The sequence below is a fragment of the Erythrolamprus reginae genome, chromosome 5 (assembly GCF_031021105.1).
Source record: "Erythrolamprus reginae isolate rEryReg1 chromosome 5, rEryReg1.hap1, whole genome shotgun sequence".
NCBI classification, from domain to species: Eukaryota; Metazoa; Chordata; class Lepidosauria; order Squamata; family Dipsadidae; genus Erythrolamprus; species Erythrolamprus reginae.
Window position 1 is genome coordinate 43,439,970 of NC_091954.1, and position 22,500 is coordinate 43,462,469.

Consider the following 22,500-nt stretch of genomic DNA (forward strand, 5'->3'; position numbering starts at 1 on the left):
CAGACACATTTGCAGATGAACTGCTTTTACTAGCTTCTCTGAGACATGACATTTGTTCAGAAGATTAGCCAGGTTGTAATGTGTAGCATAATTGCACTGTGCGGATGTCCCAGAAGTGAAAACCTAATTGCTTGACAGGACTATAACTTTGTGGTGTGCTCTCACCTTGTTAGGTCCTTTTCTGATGCAGTTCAAATGAAGTCTGGCCGCAGGTGTGCCTAATTTACCTCGCAACAGAACGTGTTGAATTTAATTGCACAGTGGTTGTTAGAAAAAATTGGTGGGTGGAATATCAAGTGACTCCATGTACACTGATAGCAGATGGGTGTTAAGAGGTATTGTGAGCTAAATATATAGGTGAGTTGAGTTAATAAAAGATGTAATTTTGATTTCAAAATAATGAAGCCTTGTCATAGATAATGCAGTTTAATTAAGAGGTCATCTGCTCTTTCTTTAGCAATATGTTCAAAGGAAAATCAGGAAAAAATCAGGAAGCCTAATGTCAAAATAGTTGATTTTTTAAAAAACCTATGAAGTTCTCAAAATCCTTATGAGAGAAAAATTGATTCCTCCCACTCTTTTGAACAAGATACATCCTCCAGAGGACATACAAAAAATTGTCCTTATTTATTTATTTATTTATTTATTTATTTATTTATTTATTTATTTATTTATTTATTTATTTATTTATTTATTTATTTATTTATTTATTTATTTATTTATTTATTTATTTATTTATTTATTTATTTATTTATTTATTTATTTATTTATTTAAGAAGTCAGCTATTTAAATACAATTCTTCTATTAAGGCTACTATGTCTATGATTTGGAAACTTATTGTGGCCATTTAGTGACCCCTCAGACATTTTTCACCCCATTATTCCTCTTGTATAATCTATGAAAACATCCCAGATCTGCCTACAGATATTGCTAGAAACTTGGTGTCTTGATTTCTTTCCATATCATTTCTGTACCATTCTGTGCATACACTACATATGTGGTATAGACATACAGTATGCACATATCTGTCTTTGATAAAGAGGGATGGTACATAAAAGAGAAAAGTAAAGAAAATGTTGGTGTATTTTTGTAGTAGAAAAACACAGGCCAGGTTGCCAATGTTCTATTGGACCACATGTCTGAGAAGCTTAGAATGGAGAAGTCAGCATCAATTCAATTTGTGCCCAGCAGCCTCCGCCTAGGTCATATAGCAGTGATGGTGAACCTATGGCATGAGTTCCACAGGTGGCACACAGGTGGCACGCGGAGCCATATCTGCTGGCACGTGAGCCGTTGCCCTAACTCAGCACCAATGTGCATGTGTGTGCTGGCCAGCTGATTTTTGGGAGGGCGTTATGACTTCCAGAAAGTCTCCGGGGGGAAGTGGGAGGGCATTTTTACCCTTTCCCAGCTCTAGCGAAGCCTTTGCAGCCTGGAGAGAGTGAAACATGGCCTACTAGACCCATTAGAAGTTGGGAAACAGGCCATTTCCAGCCTCCAAAGGGCCCCCGGGGTGGGGAAAGCTGTTTTCGCCCTCACCATGCATTGAATTATGGGTGTGGGCACTCGTGAATGTGCGATAGCACTTGCGCATGCTCTTTCGGCACCCAAGGAAAAAAAGGTTCGCCATCACTATCATATAGCATTAATGCATTTGGTGATAGTTTCCTCTGCTGGAAGTGGCCTGAGCAATGCATTATCAAACTAAATTTTTGTTTTATAGGATTCTGTCTCTATGTCAACTTTAACTCCATCATATCAACTTTGGTCCTGATGGACAGCCAGCCAGCCAGGCAATAGTTCTTTGTCCCTATTGCCTTTATATCATTCCATTCCATCAATCTGTTTGGCTAGAAATAATAAAAGCTTTCCCAACCTCTGTCGATATTTTGATTATTACATATTGTTTTACTTAAAGGATATGTAGTCTTTGTTATTTTGTTTCATTAATTTATCGGTAGATAAAACCAAAATTTTGATTTTAAAGTGTAAATGTTTTTAAAACCACCTTTGTCCGCTTTGTTCTAAAAAAGGGAAAATCTAACTGATGACCTTATAATGTCTTTGTAGTGGGACTGTCAGAATTCCATTTAATTCAAACTTTATAAACCTTGGGTTTTTACATTGATGATGTGCTTGGGTGTGTGAGAGAGAAAATGAGCATAGCACTGTTATTTGTGTTGTTTCAAGCACCAAGGAAGCAATATTGGTTCCTTGGAATGAGTTCAAAATGTATTCTTTATCAAATTCCTCCCTTTTTACTGCATTCTACTACTTAGAGTGCATTTTAATTTAATGATAAATTGAAGCATCAACTAGTGTAAAGTGGCAGTAAAAATATAAACTGATACAACCAGACTGCAGTTCATTACTCCACTTTATATGAAACAGACTTTTACAGTTTGTGTGTTGGAGGATATTAGAATGAGACAGAAGTTAATTATGCTTAAACTACTTTTTGATATAGTATAAATAGAAAAAGGGAACATCTGAGTTGTAACCAGTATTCCAAATTCTAGCTATATCCGCTCCCAAAATGAAACTGAAGGTAATTCCAAGTAACCAAATTTTTAAACTCTTAATTATATTAGCTAAGAAAATCAAAATGAAGATAATTCTAATATTTTGTTATTAAATATAATAAAGTCTCACCTTTCTCTTCTGGACTGGGAGAAACTTGAATTGACAACATGACCAAGTCATGATTAAGATGATACAGTTTTATGGTGAAATATCCCATCATGAATTCAAGTCTACCCTTAAAGCAGGAGTGGGCAACTGCCTGGATGGGGGCGGGGGGGATGCAGCGGGGTAGCGAAAATGGAGCTCCACCCCAGAGCACCCAACTTGCACTGAAAGATGTTGAGAGAAAATGCAGGGCGTCCTGCATAAGCCACGCCTACAGTGTGGTAATAAAAATTTTGGTAGCCCTTCACTGCCTTAAAGCTATCTATGTCTTGATGTCCACTTACACACAAACAATATCTTATGGAATACTGAAATAAGTATGAAGGCATGACAAAATAATAAAATTATGATGATCATGAAGACATAGATATGTTTAAGTGTAAGCTTGAATTCACAATGGCATAATGACAACATAAAACAGCACCATCTTAACTGCAACCTGGTAAAGTTAGAAATATCCATTAAGTTCACTATCATGCTCCAAATAAAAGTATCTCTGATGAAAAACTGTTCAGCTTCTGCTTGAATATATATCAAATGATAGAAAACCTATCACTTCCCTTGACCTTGGTTCTTCTGGAAAACTATTCTTATTTTTAGAGAATTGTCTTAACGTTCAACTTGAACCTGTCTTGATATAATTTAAGATTATTTTTTATCTTATACTCAGTTTCTCATTATTACACCCCTCATGGACTTAAAGGAACTATCACATCTCTCCTCAGTCATCGTTTCTCTGATAAACTTGCTTAGTTCCATAATTCTCATAAGACTTAGTTTCAAGGCCAGATCATCCTTATTATACCTTCACCTTTTCTAGTTTTTCTGATTCCTTAATGCGTGATAACCAAATTAAACGCAGTACTTGAGCTGGGATCTGATCAAACTTACATAAAGTAATTATCACCATAATTTGGAAATGAGACAGATGCTTCTAAAACACCATGGATGTCTCATGTAGAATTTTTTTTTTTAACCTAGGTTCAAATTTTCACCTATTTTGAACACTAGGTAAATATACTAGTCTCCCACATAACAATCACATGTGCTTCTGCTCAGATACAGAGTGAGTAAGGTCAGTAACCCTTCCTTTGCTGCACTGCCCTTGTGTCGCCATGGCATCTGGCATTCGTAAACCTAATTATCAGAAATTTTAGTCTTCTTTCTGAAATTACAGTCTTACAAGGTTGCCAAGTTTCTTGCAGTTGCTACGGGATGCAGAAGCTGGGTGATATCCTCTTCTCATTATTAATACTTTTGTGACTGTTGTTTTTTAAAAAAATCATACCTTTTTATTGAGACTTCTGATTTTTAAATTCTGTATTTGTGTGTCTGAGAATGTAAATGATTTCTATTGTGTTTCAGGCATCACTTACTTCCATTGTTACTAACTCTCCCATTAGGTTGGGCAGCAGGGCAAGCTTTGAATCCTGTCAATCAGCAGGAGCTACGAATAGTGCCTTTTCTGTAGTTGTACTGTACTGTCCAAGATGAGTTAGACCTTGTCTCTGTTCACTTTTTAGTAAGCCTTTTAAGATTTGGATGTTTTCCGAACAAAATGGTTATAAAAGTAACTCAGTGTTGGTGAATGGTGTCTTCAACAAACTCTTTGTGTTTATGTTGGCTGTGAAGTATATTATTTATATTGCATTTTTAATATCTTTTTGAATTGCCTTTGTGAGATGGGTCATACAAATCTATTTGAATAATAAATAAATAAAAGGTTTTGTTTATAGTCTCTAATTGCATTTGCCATTTTGAGGGTCACATTACACTGTTCACTTTTGTCTTTTATTTTTCATATTTTCACTGTTTTCCAAGCATCCGTATCAGATATTTTTTGTGTATGATCCTACATTTTTTCCCTACTTAAGTAAATTACGATTGTTCTTTTAGTTGTCATTCTTCTTTACATGGATAAAATGAGCATTGGAGCACTCAGACTAAGAAAAAGATTAAAAAGAGTTAGAGACAGGCAATTAAAACATTTAGAGTTTCAGAGTTAGAAAAAAATGTATTTGAGCTATTCATTTATCTGTGCAAGATAGGAAAATCCCATTTTTCACCTGTCTTGTAGACCTATATAACTATATGGTTTATTTCTATACAACTCATTTATTAAAAAGATCATTTCAAACATTCAAAGTGCAGTTGAACTATCTGTATCTACTAGCTTCAACAAAAAAGTATGTCTAAAATTCAAAATAAGAGAGACAGAATTTATGAAACTACAAAAATACATTTACAAATCATTTAACTACATAACCATGAAAGGGATAGAAGTTACAGAAGAAAAGAATTATAAATCATAATTACACATCTTAACTATTTTATCAGAGTGAGAAACTACTCAGTGCCCTTGTTCTTATTTGCAGCATTTTCTGATGGTCCAAAGGTTATATAGAATAGATCATGTACAAAAGTACATGGAATATTTTATATATACAATATAAATGATACTTTTGGTCATTTTTGTGTTTTGTTCAATTCATCTATTTGACTGCTCCCTAATCAAAGTCATTATTAATAGGTTGAATGCCTATCTTGCTTTCACTCTCAAATTTATAATATATGATTATTTTACAAGTTATACAAAGTATTTAGTCATTTTTCTTCTATGGTTTTCTTTTTCTTTAGAGCAACAGATCATGTAGACAGAATGTGATTAGCTACAATTATTTTAAACTAAGCTGTTTCTCAAGAGGAATAGTAGGTGGACAAGCCTAATTTTTCAAATGGAGAAAGTACCATTGAATAAAACATACCACTATGAAGGAAATACTTAAGGGAAAATAAATCTTGAAATGTGATTCTTTAGGGGCAGAGGAGCTACAGATCTACAGACTGGTCCTCACACTTATGACCAGTTCAGGTTCCCCATGTCATGTGATGGAAGTTTGGGCACTTGGAAACTAGCATGTACCCACAATGGTGGCAGCATCCCAGAACTACATGATTGCCACTTATGATGATCCCAGAGTGCTTGAAATTCTAGTCCCAACTACTTATTTTTTAAAAATGAATATATAATATTGGGCATGGGAATTTATTTTCTTTCCTAAAGTTTACAAGAGTTTGGGTGGAAAAAAAGGCATTTCATCTTGAGCATCCTAATTCTATTCTCAATTCCCTTTTCAGACTACGGTAAGATGTTTAGAGTCTTATTCAAAATCAGTGTAAAATAATGATTTAGAAATTATTAATTAAAATAAGAGGAAGCTTCTTTTCTCTTAATAATCTATCCTCTTCCAAAGGTTTTTGACCTCAGCCATTCATAAATTACATTCACTGCATATTTTTCTAATTTCTATAATAAGTTTCATATTTCTACCATTTCTGTGAAAATTGGTATATGGAAAATCTGTCTAGTTAATCACTAAGTACTGACACCCACTTGATAACCCATAATAACATATTGCAATTAATGAATAAATTTGGATGATCTGTTCACAGCAATGTGCAGTTGCAAGCTGTAAGTTCTTTAGCTAAAGTTCTTCCCAAGAACCTATTATTATTCTTATTAGTATAAGAAATCTATTAGCAAATGAGGAACAGAGGTTATGTTTGGTAAGGAAATAGATCAACTGGTGGCACTTGATCAGAAACGGATTAATTTTCAAATAAAATATTTCTCTAAGAAAGATTGGGGTCAGAAACAAACACCCTACCCATTGTGAATATACAAGCAAAGGGAGAAATAACCACAGTATATATCTTCCTACAATTACATAGATTTTTCTAAGGGGAGTTATTCTTGTCCAATAAATGCTCTCTCAAATTTTTCTCAATATTTATTTATTTTAAAAGACCTGCAGAGATTTATTTTTTTCATCTGAATATTTGCATCAAGTGAAAGGATATGAATTCTCATATACCCTGCCATGTTGATTATGATTTCAAAAAGTAAAGAATTCATTTCCCTGGATTGCTATATGTATTGAAAAAGCAGCTTTCTTGGTCACTGAATAAGAAGTCAAGAACAAAAGGCTCCGTTGCTTTGTATGATTCCTTTTCTTCATATCACATTTTTTAAAAAGTTTGTAAAATGTGATAAATCAGTGATGGAATAGATCCTGGGATTGCGATATCGATGATCTTTCTGTTTCTCCACAATCATGATGTCTGGTGTATTATGTTCCAAAATTCAGCCAGTTGGAAGTCGTAAGTCCCAAAGTAGTTTTGCTTGCTCATTTTCAACCACTTTTTCAAGCTTATGATCCCACCAGTTCTTTGCCACTGGTAGTTGGTAGTTCTGGTACATGTTCCAGTGGATCATCTGTGCCACAGCATCATGTCTATGCTTGTAGTCAGTCTGTGCGATCTTTTTGCAGCAGCTGAGTATGTGATTAAGTGTTGTTGTTGTTATTATTATCATCATCTTCATCCTCTGAGCCTGGTACAGGACCCTTCTCTACCTATGTCTTGAGACTGTAGAGATTAAGGCTGACATTCTTGCAAATATGTTGTCTTTCAGATTCATTCATTTATTCATTCCTGGTACCTTCATTTTGTGTTGATTCCTTGCAACTGGACAAGTCACTTCCATTTTGGGGGCAAGATTTTGGAAATTGTTTGCTATTTCCTCCTTCCTAGGGCTGAGAAAGAATAATTGTCCCAAGATCATCTGGCTGGTTTCACATTTCAGGTGGGACTAGAACTCATATGTCCCTACGTATATAGCCTGATGCTTAATTGGTACACCAAACTGATTTGCTTTTGAAAATATCCCATTCTAGTTTCCATGGTTTTCCATGATACCTGAACACACTTGTAAGTGGATCACAAGTTTCCTAAAGACAGGAAGTAACATGTGAATCTAGGCAAAATCACATCAGACACCTGTACAATTAGCACGCCCCCCCCCAAGATTTGTGTACTCTCACCACTTTTCTTCTCTCACTGCACCTCAAACGACCCATCTGTTAAACTACTGAAGTTTGCAGATGATACAACAGTGATTGATCTCATTCAAGACAATGATAAAACCACTTACAGATGGGATGTTGAACAATTAGCCTTGTGGTGCAACCGGAACAATCTGGAACTGCACACACTCAAAACCGTAGAAATGGTGATAGACTTTAGGAGAAACCCTCCCATTCTACCACATTTTACAATACTAGACAACACAGTATCAACAGTAGAGACCTTCAAATTTATAGATGATAGAATCTCATGACCTAAAATGTTCACCTAATATCAAAAACATCATCAAAAAAGCACAACAAAGAATGTTCTTTCCGCGCCAGCTCAAACTGCCCAAAGAGCTGCTGATACACTTCTACAGAAGAATTATTGAGTCTGTCATCTGCATCTCTATAATTGTCTAGTTTGTTCTGTAACTCAACAAGACAGACACTTCAGAGAATAATTAGAACTGCAGAAAAAACAATTGCTACCAACCTGCTTTTCATTGAGGACCTGTATATTGCACGAGTCAAAAAGAGGACCATGAAAATATTTACTGATCCCTTGCATCCTGGACATAAATTGTTTCAATTCTTACCTTAAAAATGATGCTATAGAGTACTGCATACCAAGACAAGTAGAGACAAGAACATTTTTTCTCCGAATGCCATCACTCTGCTAAACAAATAATTCCCTTATCACTGTCAAACTATTGACTAAGCTGCATTACTATTAGTCCTCTCATTGTTCTTTTCACCCATCTCCTCCCACTTAGTATTGTATGACTGTAACCTGTTGCTTGTATCCTTATGATTTATATCAATATTGATTGTTTCCTGGTTGCTTATTTGTACTCTATGACAATCATTAAGTATTGTACCTCATGATTCTTGACAAATGTATCTTTTCTTTTATGTACACCGAGAGCAAATGCACCAAAAACAATTCGTTGTGTGACCAATCACACTTGGCCAATAAAGAATTTTGTTCTGTTCTGTTCCGTTCCATTCCATTATATTCTATTCCCTCCAACATTTTATAGGAATGACTATTAGGCCTTACAAGGTCAACCTCACCATGCTTTGGATTTAGATGACAGCATTTGTTTATGGCCATTTAAAGAGCCAATTAAATGCTGTGTATATTGTTGAGAATCTCAGGAAATCAAAATGTCTAGATTCCTTAATGGAGATTTAGGCATTTTCTGTGGTTGTGTTGGGGTAGTACAATTTGTTTCCTATACTGTTACATTTTGATGCAATAAATACTTAGAAGTTGAAACATATATTGGTTTTGAAAAAACAACTTCCACTCATTTACTTAATTTTGTGTGTATCTAATTGTAGTGTCCTGCCTTAACTTTGACATAGAACTGAATATGGCTTTTTAAAAGACTAAATGTTAGAAAATATACTGCTCAAAAAATAAAGGGAACACTCAAATAACACATCCTAGATCTGAATGAATGAAATATTCTCATTGAATACTTTGTTCTGTACAAAGTTGAATGTTCGCAACAATGTGAAATTGATTGTCAATCAGTGTTGCTTCCTAAGTGGACAGTTTGATTTTGCAGAAATTTGATTTACTTGAAGTTATATTGTGTATATATATTTTTTGAGCAGGGTATTTATGTGACTGAGTGGCATATCCCTCTCCAAGAAACAATGGTTAATGTCACAAGTATCAAAACAATTCCCGTACACACACACTACTAAAATGTGAAATACACAGGTCTATTTTCAAACAATTAAAATAATCCTACTAATTACAGGGAACAATTTTTGTAAGAACTACAAAATGAAGGAAAGTTTGGGAAATTGGAAATAATTGGATTTTTTTTTAAGGTCAAGTGAAACAAGAAACTGTTTAATGTTTTTATTCAGATTGTGGTAAAGGGGGGAAACCTAAGCTTATAATCGTGATGGAAATCATGTCCTCTCATACCTAGTTTTAATTTAAAAGAATTCAATTAGCAAGCAGGTTAGATCAGGCTAATATTCCAAGACTTTGCAGAGTTTCAGACTGATGATTTAACTTCAGCAAAATTTGGAGCTCATCTACAGCTTTTGGCCAGAAAGTGTAATCCAGAAAAAAATGGACAGCCTTAAATGTTTAGGTTTATAGCCAGAACCCTACACTTCATTATTTCTCAGTTATCTCAGGCCTATATGTTGGTCCCACTATTAGCAGTGCTTTATGATGTTCCTGAGGTAAAGGAGCTAGTTTTTGGAAAGCAAAATGTCTCAAAAATCATACTTGGGTTTCCAGAATGGAGGCTTCTGAGTGAAGGAGATCCTGGCTTGTATATTGATGTTGATTCAACTGATAGATTTACTGTGTAAGGATTTAACTGCCATTCAAGGTTATAAACCCCACCCCACCCCCAATTCTCAATTTGGATTCTTCATCAGGAATTACTAAAGTGATTATAAATCAAAAGTTTTCTTTATTTCTTTGGTTTACTTTTGAACTTTGACAAAGAAATTAAATTCATTTTCCACAAGTTTCAGGAAGCAGATTTCATACTATGCAGGCAATTAGGTCATCTATAATTCTTCTTAACTAAAGCATGTAGAAAATTGTAAGACTCTATAACAATCAAAGTACTCCAGCTGTTCATTTTATGTTGGTTTCTATACAAATACAATTTATTTCAGATAAAATTAATCTTGCTGAATTATGTGGGACGTATTTTTGAATATGGAGGTATAAAACTGTAGATATTCTTAAATTTGAATCATGTATACATCTGAATAAACATTATTAGGATTGCAATATTAATATTATTAAACAGATTTGCACTGAATTGTACCTTTTGATCTTCCAGTTCATCCTTTGCTCAAATAAAGGATGTTCATATATATTGTTGCTATAAGAAAAGTCTTCAGTTTAAATATATTATTACAGTAATAAAATGAGTATATTTTCAGCTATCCATAACTTTCAATTTGTAGCAACATGTTACATTCTAAAACATTTATTCTTAATGCCTAATTTTTCTAACAAATTCTAATTTTGTATTTTTGTAGATTTTTTCTAAAGTTTTTCCTCAAGTGCAATCAAAACTGTTTGAAGAATGCAGGAAACCCACGAGATATGCGAAGATTCCAGGTACTGTTTTAAAACAGAATTAAAATAACATACAGAGGATTTGTAAGGATTTTTACAGAGGGAAAGCCTATTATTTTATTTTGGTAATACATTCACATTGGAAAGAACACTCAAGGCAACAAATTTAACCAAGGTTTCTCATTTCTGTGTAATTATTTTCTAATTTAATTATAAGTTATATTTTCAATTGTCCTTCAGGAAAGAAACAGAAACTTTGCCTTGTTTTCCAACTTCTATTTTATTTATTTCTCTTATGATGATCTGAATAGATCTAAGCAGGAATGTCAGTCTTTGCAAAAAAATCTAACTTATAAATATCTGATAATAATTTTCCTACCTTCAGAACTTACTTTATCCTACTGAATTACAAAAATGTGATAAAATATAAATCTCTGTAGAAAAAAATCAAATTTCTTGAAAGTTGAATTCACGCTGTAATTTTTGTATAGTGTTTTTTTTAATATTAATATGAAAGAAGTAAAATTGTTTTCCAAATCTACCTTAGAAGAGTTTATGCCTTAACAGATAATTCATTTTACTAAATGGTTGAAATTAAGAAAAATGTAGATATTCATATTTCCCAATTCAATATATCTATTCATTTCAGTTATAATTCAGGGCAATTAATAAGCATGTCACCAAATGACCTAATTTTATTTTATGACAATTTTTACGACTGTTGTAAAGTTATTAAGCTAATCCAGCACACTCAATCAGTGTTTTTTGTTGTTTCCTAATGAAAAATTGCAAAAAAAGTTGCTAATCGTGGTCATGTGACCACAGGACATTGCAGCTGTTTATAAATGTGAGCTGGTTACTTACAGCCCTTCATGTGGTCATATGATCACAACCATATTTTACCATGGTTGGAAATGCTAATACAAGACTGTCATGACTTTGGATGGTCATTCATTGACCCTCACTCAGTCAAAGACCTTGGAGTACTCATTTCCAATGACCTAGGTGCTAGAGCCCACTGTAACAGCATTGCCAAAAAAGCATTAAGAATTGTAAACCTAATTTTACGTAGCTTCTTCTCTAGAAACACTGATTTATTAACCAGAGCATACAAAACATTCATCAGACCTATTCTAGAATATAGCTCACCTGTGTGGAATCCACACTGCATATCAGATATTAATACAATCAAAGGAGTCCAGAAATACTTCACAAGAAGAGTCCTTCACTCCTCCTCACGTAACAAATTATCCTACTCCTCCAGATTTCAAATACTAAATCTAGAAAATTTACAACTACGTCATCTCCAAACTGATTTAACTGTTGTTCATAAAATCATACATCATATTGTACTCCCTGTCAGTGACTACTTCACTTTTAACAACAACAACAACACAAGAACACATAATAGATACAAACTGAATGTAAATCGCTCCAAACTTGACTGTAGAAAATACGATTTCAGCAATAGAGTGGTCACCGCCTGGCTGACTCTGACTCATTACCTGACTCTGTTATTGCTTCCCCCAACCCCAAAATCTTCAACCTTACATTATCTACAATAGACCTCTCCCCTTTTCTAAGAGATCTGTAAGGGGAGTGCATAAGTGCACTTATGTGCCTTATGTCCCTGTCCTACTGTCTTATTATCCTTTCTATTACTACGTTCTACTTATGTTATGTTAATATGTACTATAATACTATACTTGTTTGACAAATTAAATAAATAAATAAATAAATAAATAAATAAATAAATAAATAAATAAATAAATAAATAAATAGTCATTAAGTGAAGGCTCCTTGGGTTAAGTACAGTTCTAACTGAAGATTTTTCATTTATTCCCCCCCAATTGGTAGATCTACCAAATATATTTTAAAGGACAGATAAAGTCTTTGAAATTGACATTACCTGAATCTCTAACCTGGAATTAGTAAAATAAGCAACTTGTCTCACCAGTCATAATTAATCAGGTAGCTGCAACAGAACTCCTAGAACCAAGGTCTTCAAACTTGGCAACTTTGTGGATTTCAACTTCCAGAATTCTCCAGCCAACTATGTTATCTCCAGCTATGCTGGGTGCAGAATTCTGGGAGTTGAAGTGCACAAGTCTTAAAGTTGCCAAGTTTGGGGACCCCTGTCCTAGAAAGACTTCCTTCAGCTTCTGTAGATAATAAGCCAGCTTCTTACAATGTCTAAGTAGATTTAACAGGATGTCAGGTCTTAAGCAAGATTTTAAATATGTTTTTAAAATATGTGTATCAGCACTTTCATTAGATGCACTGCAAAAAAATGAGCCAATCCCCCAAAATCTAAGGAGAATTCAAATGTACTTTTGTGGACAACACCTCCCCTCCCACCCCCAGTATCATTACTCAGTGACATGTTTGTAATGCCTATTTTCAAGACTTGATCCTATATATATATATATACTACTCAAAAAATAAAGTGAACACTCACATAACACATCCTAGATCTGAATGAATGAAATATTCTCATTGAATACTTTGTTCTGTACAAAGTTGAATGTGCACAACAGCATGTGAAATTGATTGTCAATCAGTGTTGCTTCCTAAGTGGACAGTTTGATTTCACAGAAGTTTGATTTACTTGGAGTTATATTGTGTTGTTTAAATGTTCCCTTTATTTTTTTGAGAAGTATATTTTGGGTTTATCAATTAGGGAAAAAAATGAGGCAAAAACTTGGCTTTGAACTATACTTAATACGTTTCATTCTATAGACAATTCAGTCCTAAAAACACTTCCTGTGGAATGGGTGTATCAATCGCCTTATAACTCACAAAAGCTAAAAACCACTAGCCTAATAAGGTAGGGATGAAATTTTAAATGTTGTAAATAGTTAACAGTGTGAGTCCTTTAAAACGAATAACCTAGACAAACAATACAGTTTGTGTGTGTGGGGGGGGGGGTTTTGGGGGGGGAGTTGTTTTGCTTTTTTTTCTCCCTGAGAAAACAGTGCAGGCTGCAGAATTACAGACTTCTAGAGAAACACCCTCAGGCTTTTCTCAAGGGGAACACAGATGGCTGCCTCAGAGGAGGCCGAAAATACAGGAGAAGGTGCTATAATAGCTGATAGCTAATTAGAGCATGTGGAAAAAAAACAGGATCAAAGGTGATCTAAAACATTGAAAATACAAAAGAATTTACATCTGATGCCTTGTACTCACTGGTTTCTGAAGGGAAAGTATATATTGCATTAATTTATCTGTGATACCATTGTAAGTTCTTTCTTCCTTTCTTTTCTTTCAAGAAATGTGTGACTTTTGTCAATATGCACAGAACCTTCCCCATTCTTGCACTACAAAAATAAGAAGTGGTCCATTAGGAAAAAAAATAACCCACAGAAACTTAGGGAAATGACAGTATAAGAAGAGGGAAACTTTTTTAAAAAATTATATGTTAGATTAATATCCTACTTTATCTCTAGGATTTCAAAGCAATACCAATCCTGTAAGGCAGCAGTCCCCAACTTTTCTGGCCCCATGGATGGTGGGGAAGGGATAGTTTTGTGCCTGCACCCTATATCCTGTGCATGCACAAAATTAGATCCTATGCATGTGCAAATGAAGTTTCATGTATACTCCTGCTGCTTGTGTGGGCCAATTCCCTACAGGCTATGGACCACTACCGTCTGCAGACCGGGGTTGGGGATTTCTGCTGTAAGGTATTTGGATGAAGAATAAGGGTGTGGTTGTGTTCATTTCATCTCTCTATGCATATCCAAGGTTGAAGGTACTGATGGATTTTTATGTTCCTAGTCCAATATCTTAACTACTATAACACCCTGTTGTCACTTCACTGGAGTTTCTGTCTCAATTTTTTATATATTTCTCTAAGTTTAGTTTGTAGACTTATAAGCACATATAGCAGTGGTTCTCAACCTTTCTAATGCCGGGACCCCTTAATACAGTTCCTCATGTTGTGGTGACTCCCAACCATAAGTCTAGCACCAATTCTCCCAACAGAGCTTTAAGATGATTGGCAGGAAGATCAGAGGGACATCCCCACTGTAAATGCCTCATTGGTCAGATTATAAAAATATATTCCAGAATAGAAGCTTTAGCTCCTAACACCATGGGAAATTTGTCTTTTTCCATGATCTTAGGTGACCCCTATGAAACAGTCATTCGACTTCCAAAGGGATCCTAACCCCCAGGTTGAGAACCGCTGGCATATAGGATCCTTACAATAAATTCAACATATGAAAATATTTTATATGGTATATGTGGCTGCAATAGAAAAAGCTTTTCATTATATTCATAATTAATTGATCATTACAGTAGAATGGCACTTAACATCTAATGGATAAAAATTAATACAAGACTTTTCATTTTTGTAAGTATTCATTTTAAAATTTGTGCTAAGGAACAGTCAGAAAATCTTATTCATCATTTTCCTGTAGTGCACACAGCAATAACAATAGATAAATTTGGATCTAGTTTTTGGAGGGCAGTGTGCTTCTGAACCTGGAAATACAAAATTCCAATTAAAGTTAAAAAAAGGAAAAGTCATGGTGATGGTATAATAAATCAACATATGAATTAAGTTGATTATGTCTACTTTCTGAATTAGAAGTGACTGAAGACATTTCTGGTATTCAATATGTTGTTTCTAGTTGCAGAAAACATTAGTTTTCAGACATTAAGAATGCATTCAATCAATCAATCAGAATAGAGCTTGAAGGGATCATGGAGGTCTTCAAATCCAATCTCTATTCAAACAGGACTCCCTATAACAGTGATGGTGAACCTTTCCTGGTTCATGTGCCAAAAGGGTGTGTGTGTGCTAGCATGCATGCACACCCCGTCTCTCCCCCCCATGCATGTCGATCCCTCCACTGCCCCCATGCATGCACACAACCCCCATGTCCCTGCACATGTGCACAGGCCTCACTGAAGCCTGGGATGTGAGAAACAGAGAAATTGGCAAACCAGAAGTTTGGAAAAATGGACTTCCGGTGGGCCCGTTGTGCAATACTCCAGGTGTGGTCTTACGAAGGCTTTATAAAGAGGTACTAATATTTCACATGATTTTGATTCTATTATTCTGCTTATATAACCAAGGGTGGTGTTAGCCTCTTAAACTGTTGCCGCACATAGCTGACTCATGCTTAAGTGATCATCCACTAGGACTCCAAGGTACCTCTCACAGCAGGGGTGAAATTCAAAATTTTTCTCTACCAGTTCTGTGAGAGTGGCTTGGTGAGTTTGGCAGTGGAAGGATATTGCAAAATCTCCATTCCCACCCCACTCTGGGGCCAGACAGAGGTTGTATTTGCTAGTTCTCCAAACTACTCAAAACTTCCACTACCAGTTCTGCAGAACCTGTCAGAACCTGCTGAATTTTACCCCTGTCTCACAGTTATTGTTTTTGAGCCAGGTTTCACCTAATCTGTACTTGTACTTTTGGTTTTTCCTGCCATGTGTAAAACATTGTTGAATAGGACCCATTGTTCAACTCTGTCAAGATCTTTTTGGATCATGAGCTTTTTTTCTGGGGTATTGGCTATTCCTGCCAGCTTACTGTCATCCCAAAAGAACCTCTGAAAGTTCTTTGGAGAACGATTGATCAATTCTCCCTTTGGTGATCTGTTCTGTTTGGTAAATTGTGAATTGTTCGGATAACATTTGCAAATCAAACATACCGTAAGATGCACCAGAGTGTAAGACACATCTAGATTTTAGAGGTGGAAAACAAGGAAAAAAGTATTCTGAACCAAATGGTGTAGTAATATATTATTTAATAAAATACCAGTGTAGCAGAATACTTTTTACAAACATGTGTACTTTTTACAACCACGTGCACTTTTTACAAACTTCAAACTTGACAGCTTTAAGACGTGTGGACTTCAACTCTGAGAATTCCTCCTACAATTATGCTAGTTTAGGAATGCAGTTGAAGTCCACAACAACAACAACAACAATAATTTATTAGATTTATATGCTGACTCTCTCCGAAGACTTAAACTTGCCAAGTTTGAATACCCTTGCATCCCTAATCCCTAACCCAGGGGTCTTCAAACTTGCCAACTTTAAGACTAGTGGACTTCAACTCCCAGAATTCCTCCTCCAGTCATGCTAGATGGGGTAATTAGAAGGCAAAACCAACCCCACTTTTGCAAGAAAGGGGTTATTGTTCTCTCATTTTTTCACAAAAATTGGGTGGTCAAAGGGTCTGTGGATCCTGCAGACCAATCTTAGGTGCTGAGGAATGGCAAAAATGCCCCCATTTTTATTTAAAAATGGCCATTTTTTGCCCATTTTTAAAATAAAAATTGAGGTATTTTTGCTTTCCCTCAGTCCATGGGAGCACTCTACAGGCTCCCTGGTCCCTTTCCCCACCCCATTTTTGCAAAACAATGGGTGAAAAATGTCCCATTTTCCACAAAAACAGGGACATTTTTGCCATTCCCCATCACCCAGGAGCTGTCTGCAGGCTCCCAAGATCCTTTCCCTACCACATTTTTTTTGCGAAAAAATGTCCAAAAAATGGCCTTCCCCCCCAAAAAATGGGCATTTTTGCCATTCCCCAGCACACAAGAGCTCTCTGCAGGCGGGGTGGTGGTGATGGCAGGGTTTCGGGACAGCAAAAATGGTTGCATTCAGTGTATAAGACACACCAACATTTCTACCTTCTTTTGCAGGGGGTGGGGAGAGATGTATGCCTTATACTCCGAAAAATTCGGTAGCTTAATCTCCTGGTTCTTTTCATAGCATTTTGTGATATATATTTTTTCCTCAGAGGGATGAAAAAGAGAAAATTAGAATTTGCATCAAATCTGATCCTAATAGTTGAACGAGGGAAGAAGTGAGAAAATATTTGGATCTGAAAGATCCAATGGTCTCCTGATGTGAGATACTTATATATAGCTAGAAAGAATATTTCTCTAATTCATGCAGAAAGCAAGCATATTCTAGAAGAAGGAGAAGAAGGAGTAGGAGAAGGAGAGGAAGAGGAAGAAGGAGGAGAAGGAGGAGGAGGAGGGATATAAACATCTCCTAATGTCTGTTTCTACCCTGCTAACTAATCTGTTACAGCATTCATATTTTAGGATATATTGATGGTGCACTAGAATAGCTACACTCAAAGAAGGTGTTGATATCTGTTCTGGATTTCTTTTTCTCAAATTCCAGAAAGCACAAAAAATTGTTCCGTGTGAGTTACATGAAGAAGGTATAAAAACAAAGGCATCCTGTATTTCTGTATTATGTGACAAATTATACCAGGCCCAGTAATAGTAATGCTTATTACAGTGGGAGGGAGAGCCATTTCTTTTTTCTTCTTTTCAATCTTTAAATGAAGCAATTTATTTTTGGAAATTCCTTGTCCCATAATACCTGTTTATAAGATTGCTTTGTAAATGCAATCGCAAAAATGACCTAAAGATCATTTCTGAAGAGAATAGCAGAAAGTTACATATAGCTACTGATTTATGAAGTATTTTCCCCTTTGACTTGGAGTGCTCACAATTCTTCATTTGAAGACAGTCTCAAGTGTACAAATTTTAATTAGATAAACTACCTAATCAATATATCAACAGATCAATCAAAACAGTAGCTTTTAAAATGAGTGGTTAGAGGGGTGTTTCTGAAACAAATGACTAGAAGAATATTTTCCTAGAATTGAATTCATTTGTTAGCATAATAGGAGATTAAACTCTAATTAGTGTGGAGGGTGTTGAAGAAGGGAGGGGGAATTGTGTGTAGGAAAATCTCCAGATAGCCAAAAAGAGAGAGAGAATTGCATCTATGAATAATGCTGTGTTCATAAAAATAACTAACTACATTATACATTTTTTCAGCATGATGTTTATTGCAATAGGTGCACCCCATTTTCAGAGTATGTATGCTTCAAAAAAAGAGAAATATCTTTCTTTTCTTTCTTTCCCTCCTAGGTTGTTGTATCAACAACAGTCAATGTGGATGGCCATGTTCTGGCTGTCTCAGACAACATGTTTGTACACAACAACTCCAAACATGGAAGGCGGGCTCGCCGCCTTGACCCCTCAGAAGGTACGGCCCCTTCTTATCTGGAAAATGGTAGGCACACATTTACATGGCTTTTTAATTTGCAATGCTTTCTTTGCACCATTTTTTCCACGCACACGACCATATTTATTTATTTTTCACGGTTTCTTTGTCCTCCGGATTCATCCCATTAAAATGCATTAGCTTTTCCTATTCTACTTTTAAAAGAAGGTTGTTCCTTCCTTATTTGCTTTTGACTTAAATTTCTTATAACATATAACATCTGCAATGTTCAGCCCTTTTCTAGTCTTTTTTATTTATTTGCTAACAGCCTTTTCAGTTCTTTTTTTTTACTTTGGCTTTTTTCGAAATCATTGGGAAAAACATACATTATGCATGTAAGTTTTCATAGAACCTTAAAACATGATCAATGGTACTTTTTGTACAGAATTTATTATGAGTTTGCTCAACTCACTGGGCTGGGCCTTAATGCAGCATATTAAGGCACTGTGTCTTCTCATCCCCCTCCCCCCCCCCAAATATGCTAAGAGTACAAAGAGAAAAATACTTTCAATTCTCTAAAATAAACCATTGTCAACCACTGCAGGTTGCATATTCAAGCATCTAACATCTGATATTTATCTAGGATTTATTTAAGGCCAAATCCAATCCCAGTTACTTTTATTGAAAGAACCACTGATACCTAACAAATCTGTAGAGTAATAATGGATATATTTCTAATAGCACAAAGCAATGCATGTTACATTTTACTGAAAAAGAGATAACATTTTCCACAAATAAGTTATATTAAAAATAAAAAAGTTGTCACTGACAATGTAGTAATGGTTTTCAGATAATACAGATCAGAGGGGTTTTTTTATGCCCATTCTTCCTTTGGGAGTTGAAACATTATATGAAATTCAGCACTATTTTCTTTTCAGGTAAAAACAGTATTTATTTATACTGTTAACAGACCACTTTTTGCCACATATATGATCTTCCACAGCAAAACAAATAATACAATAAAAATTAGAAGATACGATGCTATTCCTTAAACTACAGAAATAACAAACATAGAGATAACTACTTGAAAAATAAAAGTTAGATTTATAGCTTTTCAGAACAATAAGAAAGGTGGGACAGGTAAATCTTCTGGGAAGAACAATTTCAGGGCACAGGCATCATAGCCAATATTTTGTTTTAATATTGAAACAGAAATGCAAAAATACCATTAATGGGGAAGACAACGTATAATTTGTTGACCTAATATTGAGTTATAAGCTACTTGGGCAAGAAATTAATATCTTCTGCAAATAATGATAATTATACATCAGTAGGTTGATCCAAAAGTGTTTTTTTCAAGAGCCAATTGGACTTTGAAGACGTTTTGTTTCTCAAACATTTTCCACCATCCAGTGAGAGCTGAAGAAGCTTCTTGGATAAGAAGTGAAATGTCTTCAAAGAAAAATCTTAAAGTCCAGTTGCTTTTTGAAAAAAAGCACCTTTGGAATAACCATGACTGGGATGACTGAGAATCTCGATAGACATCAGTCGGTGGAGTAGACATCAGCTATATGTCCTTGCTACTTGGGTAGAACAGGAGTTCTCTCTTCCATGTTCCCTGCATCTTAAAATAAAAATTAATACAGTGAATCAGAGAATTGCAAAGGTTATGATCATGTGGGTGTAATGATACTGTATTCCTTGCACTTATACTACATTCAGCAATGTTAAATAATGGCTTCTTGCGTTCCCTTAAATCAGGATAAACTAAAAATTTAATTCTTCTACTAATTCCAAAGCCATGTTGATAAATAAATAAAAATTATTTCTTCACATGTTGCTTCTTGACACAGTTTATAATTAAATTATGGATTTTGATTGTAAGGTATGTAGTGATGCACATTAACCTCTGACTTTCAAAAAGTTCTCAATAAATTGACAAAAAATAAAACTATCAATAGGAGCTTATTGTCATATGATTTCCAATATATATGACTTCCTAGACACATTACGGGGGGAGGGAGACGTTTTCTGATTCTTAATGTGAACAAAAGCAGATAGGACTTGAGTCATCATGCCCATCTTATGACCATTTTATGCCTTAAGGAATGTAGCTAGCCATGATACTGGATTACATGGCTCTAATAGACAATCAATGTTTCACTTCATATAGCATTGTCATGCCACTACTGAAGCTAGACAAGTAGAGGCTATGTACAGTTGACCAGCCTTTTCATTAATCCTAGTAATGACACAAAACTCAACAATCTACAAATAGTGAATCAGATTTATTGAAAACATAAAGGAGTGGTGATTACATGCAATGGTGAACTAATTAAAATATAATTTAGGCTTCAGAATATTAATGTTCTTTGCAGAAGAAAAATTGTTTTTCTTCTCTAATAGCTAAGGTAAGAAAGAACAAAAAAAATAATAATTAAAGGTTGCCCCAAGCACAAGAGTCATTATGATCTATGACGTATTGTTTACCTCTTTCATAGGTGTGTGTTTGCCTGGCAACCATCATTAATGAGGCTTACAATTAAGAAGGCTGAATTCTTTGTCTTAGTCCTTTTCTTCCCATGAGAGAAAGAGAGAGAGAGACAGAAACAGAGACGGAAAAAGACAGAAAGAAAGAGGGACAGACAGATACAGAGAGAGAGAGAGATTGGAGGTGATCGAAAGACAAAAACTAGCATCATTATGAGCTTAGTTCTGTAGAGTATTGGGTTATAATTTCATCCAGATCAATCTCTGCTAAAGTACTAGTATGATTTTAAGCAAAACATAGCCATTTCCTTTTCTATGTAGTATAAAAACAAGTGTTTCTTTACAAATTAGTAAAAAACGTACGTAGGTAATAGGTACATTCTCTATATTGAGAAAATGTGTTGGAGTAGAAGGAAAAAAACTCCATCCTCATACATTTATTTTAAAGAATAAACCACAGAAAACCAACCAGGTTGTTCTCACCTCAAAGACATATATTTTTAATTAATTATTACTGCTATGGTAAAACTGAAGGGAAAAAAAAGAACTTTAAAACTGCTATCAAAGAACTACAATATGCCATTAAATTATTACATTTCTGAAACTGGTCATAACTGGAAATCTAATGACTCCATTCAGAATTAGTAATGAATTTTTAAGAATATATTCTGATTAAATCTGAATCCATCCAAATAAGAATATCTTGGAATAAAGTTGCCAGGAATCAAGTTATAATAATTTCCTAACCTCTAAATAGAAAACCTAATAACATACTTTAATCAAAATGTTTTTAACAATTCTGCTAGAGCTTGAGCAGGTCCAGAAAAATCACTAATCAATTTGAAACCCAACCACAGTATGTAGCAAATTATTTTTGTATTCCTTATCTACTCTTTCCTTGCAGCGTATTAGCACCCATATTCTTGAATGAAAAAAAAAACCACTGAGTATAAACCACAGATATTTAGCTGTAGTAGCCTCTCCTTGCTAACACCTCATTATCCAATCATCTAATATATACACCAGCAGTATATACACTCACACACGTTTCCAAGTAAACTAATTCCCCCTGCTGCTCCTGTGGAAGGTTGCCATTGAATCCTTTGAGCTCACAAAAAGCATGGCAAATTATTTACAGTAGTTGAATTCAATTGAAGGAACAGCAATTGTTATACCTTCAAGCATTGTATAGTAGAACTAATTTTTAATTCCCCCCATCACTTTTTTCCCCCTTTTCATAAATTACTCCAACAGTGTTTAAACCTTAAGCAAGCCCTATCCCAGCACCAGGCCAGCAGCAGAGAAGTGATTTGCATGCCAAATGCCTGTAATGCTGTTAGGTTTATGCAATA

The 22,500-nt window shown here is 34.9% G+C and overlaps 1 protein-coding gene across 5 annotated transcripts in view; it reads left to right on the forward strand.

The window, feature by feature from the left end:
• The window catches only part of EBF3 (EBF transcription factor 3), a 225,602-nt gene that overhangs the window by 135,377 nt on the left and 67,725 nt on the right, over positions 1-22,500 (forward strand). For all 5 annotated transcript variants that reach the window (XM_070752468.1, XM_070752466.1, XM_070752463.1 and 2 more), the window contains exons 7-8: positions 10,630-10,711; positions 18,583-18,700. In XM_070752468.1, coding sequence (XP_070608569.1) covers positions 10,630-10,711; positions 18,583-18,700 — 200 coding nt within the window. The remainder of the gene's footprint in view (positions 1-10,629; positions 10,712-18,582; positions 18,701-22,500) is intronic.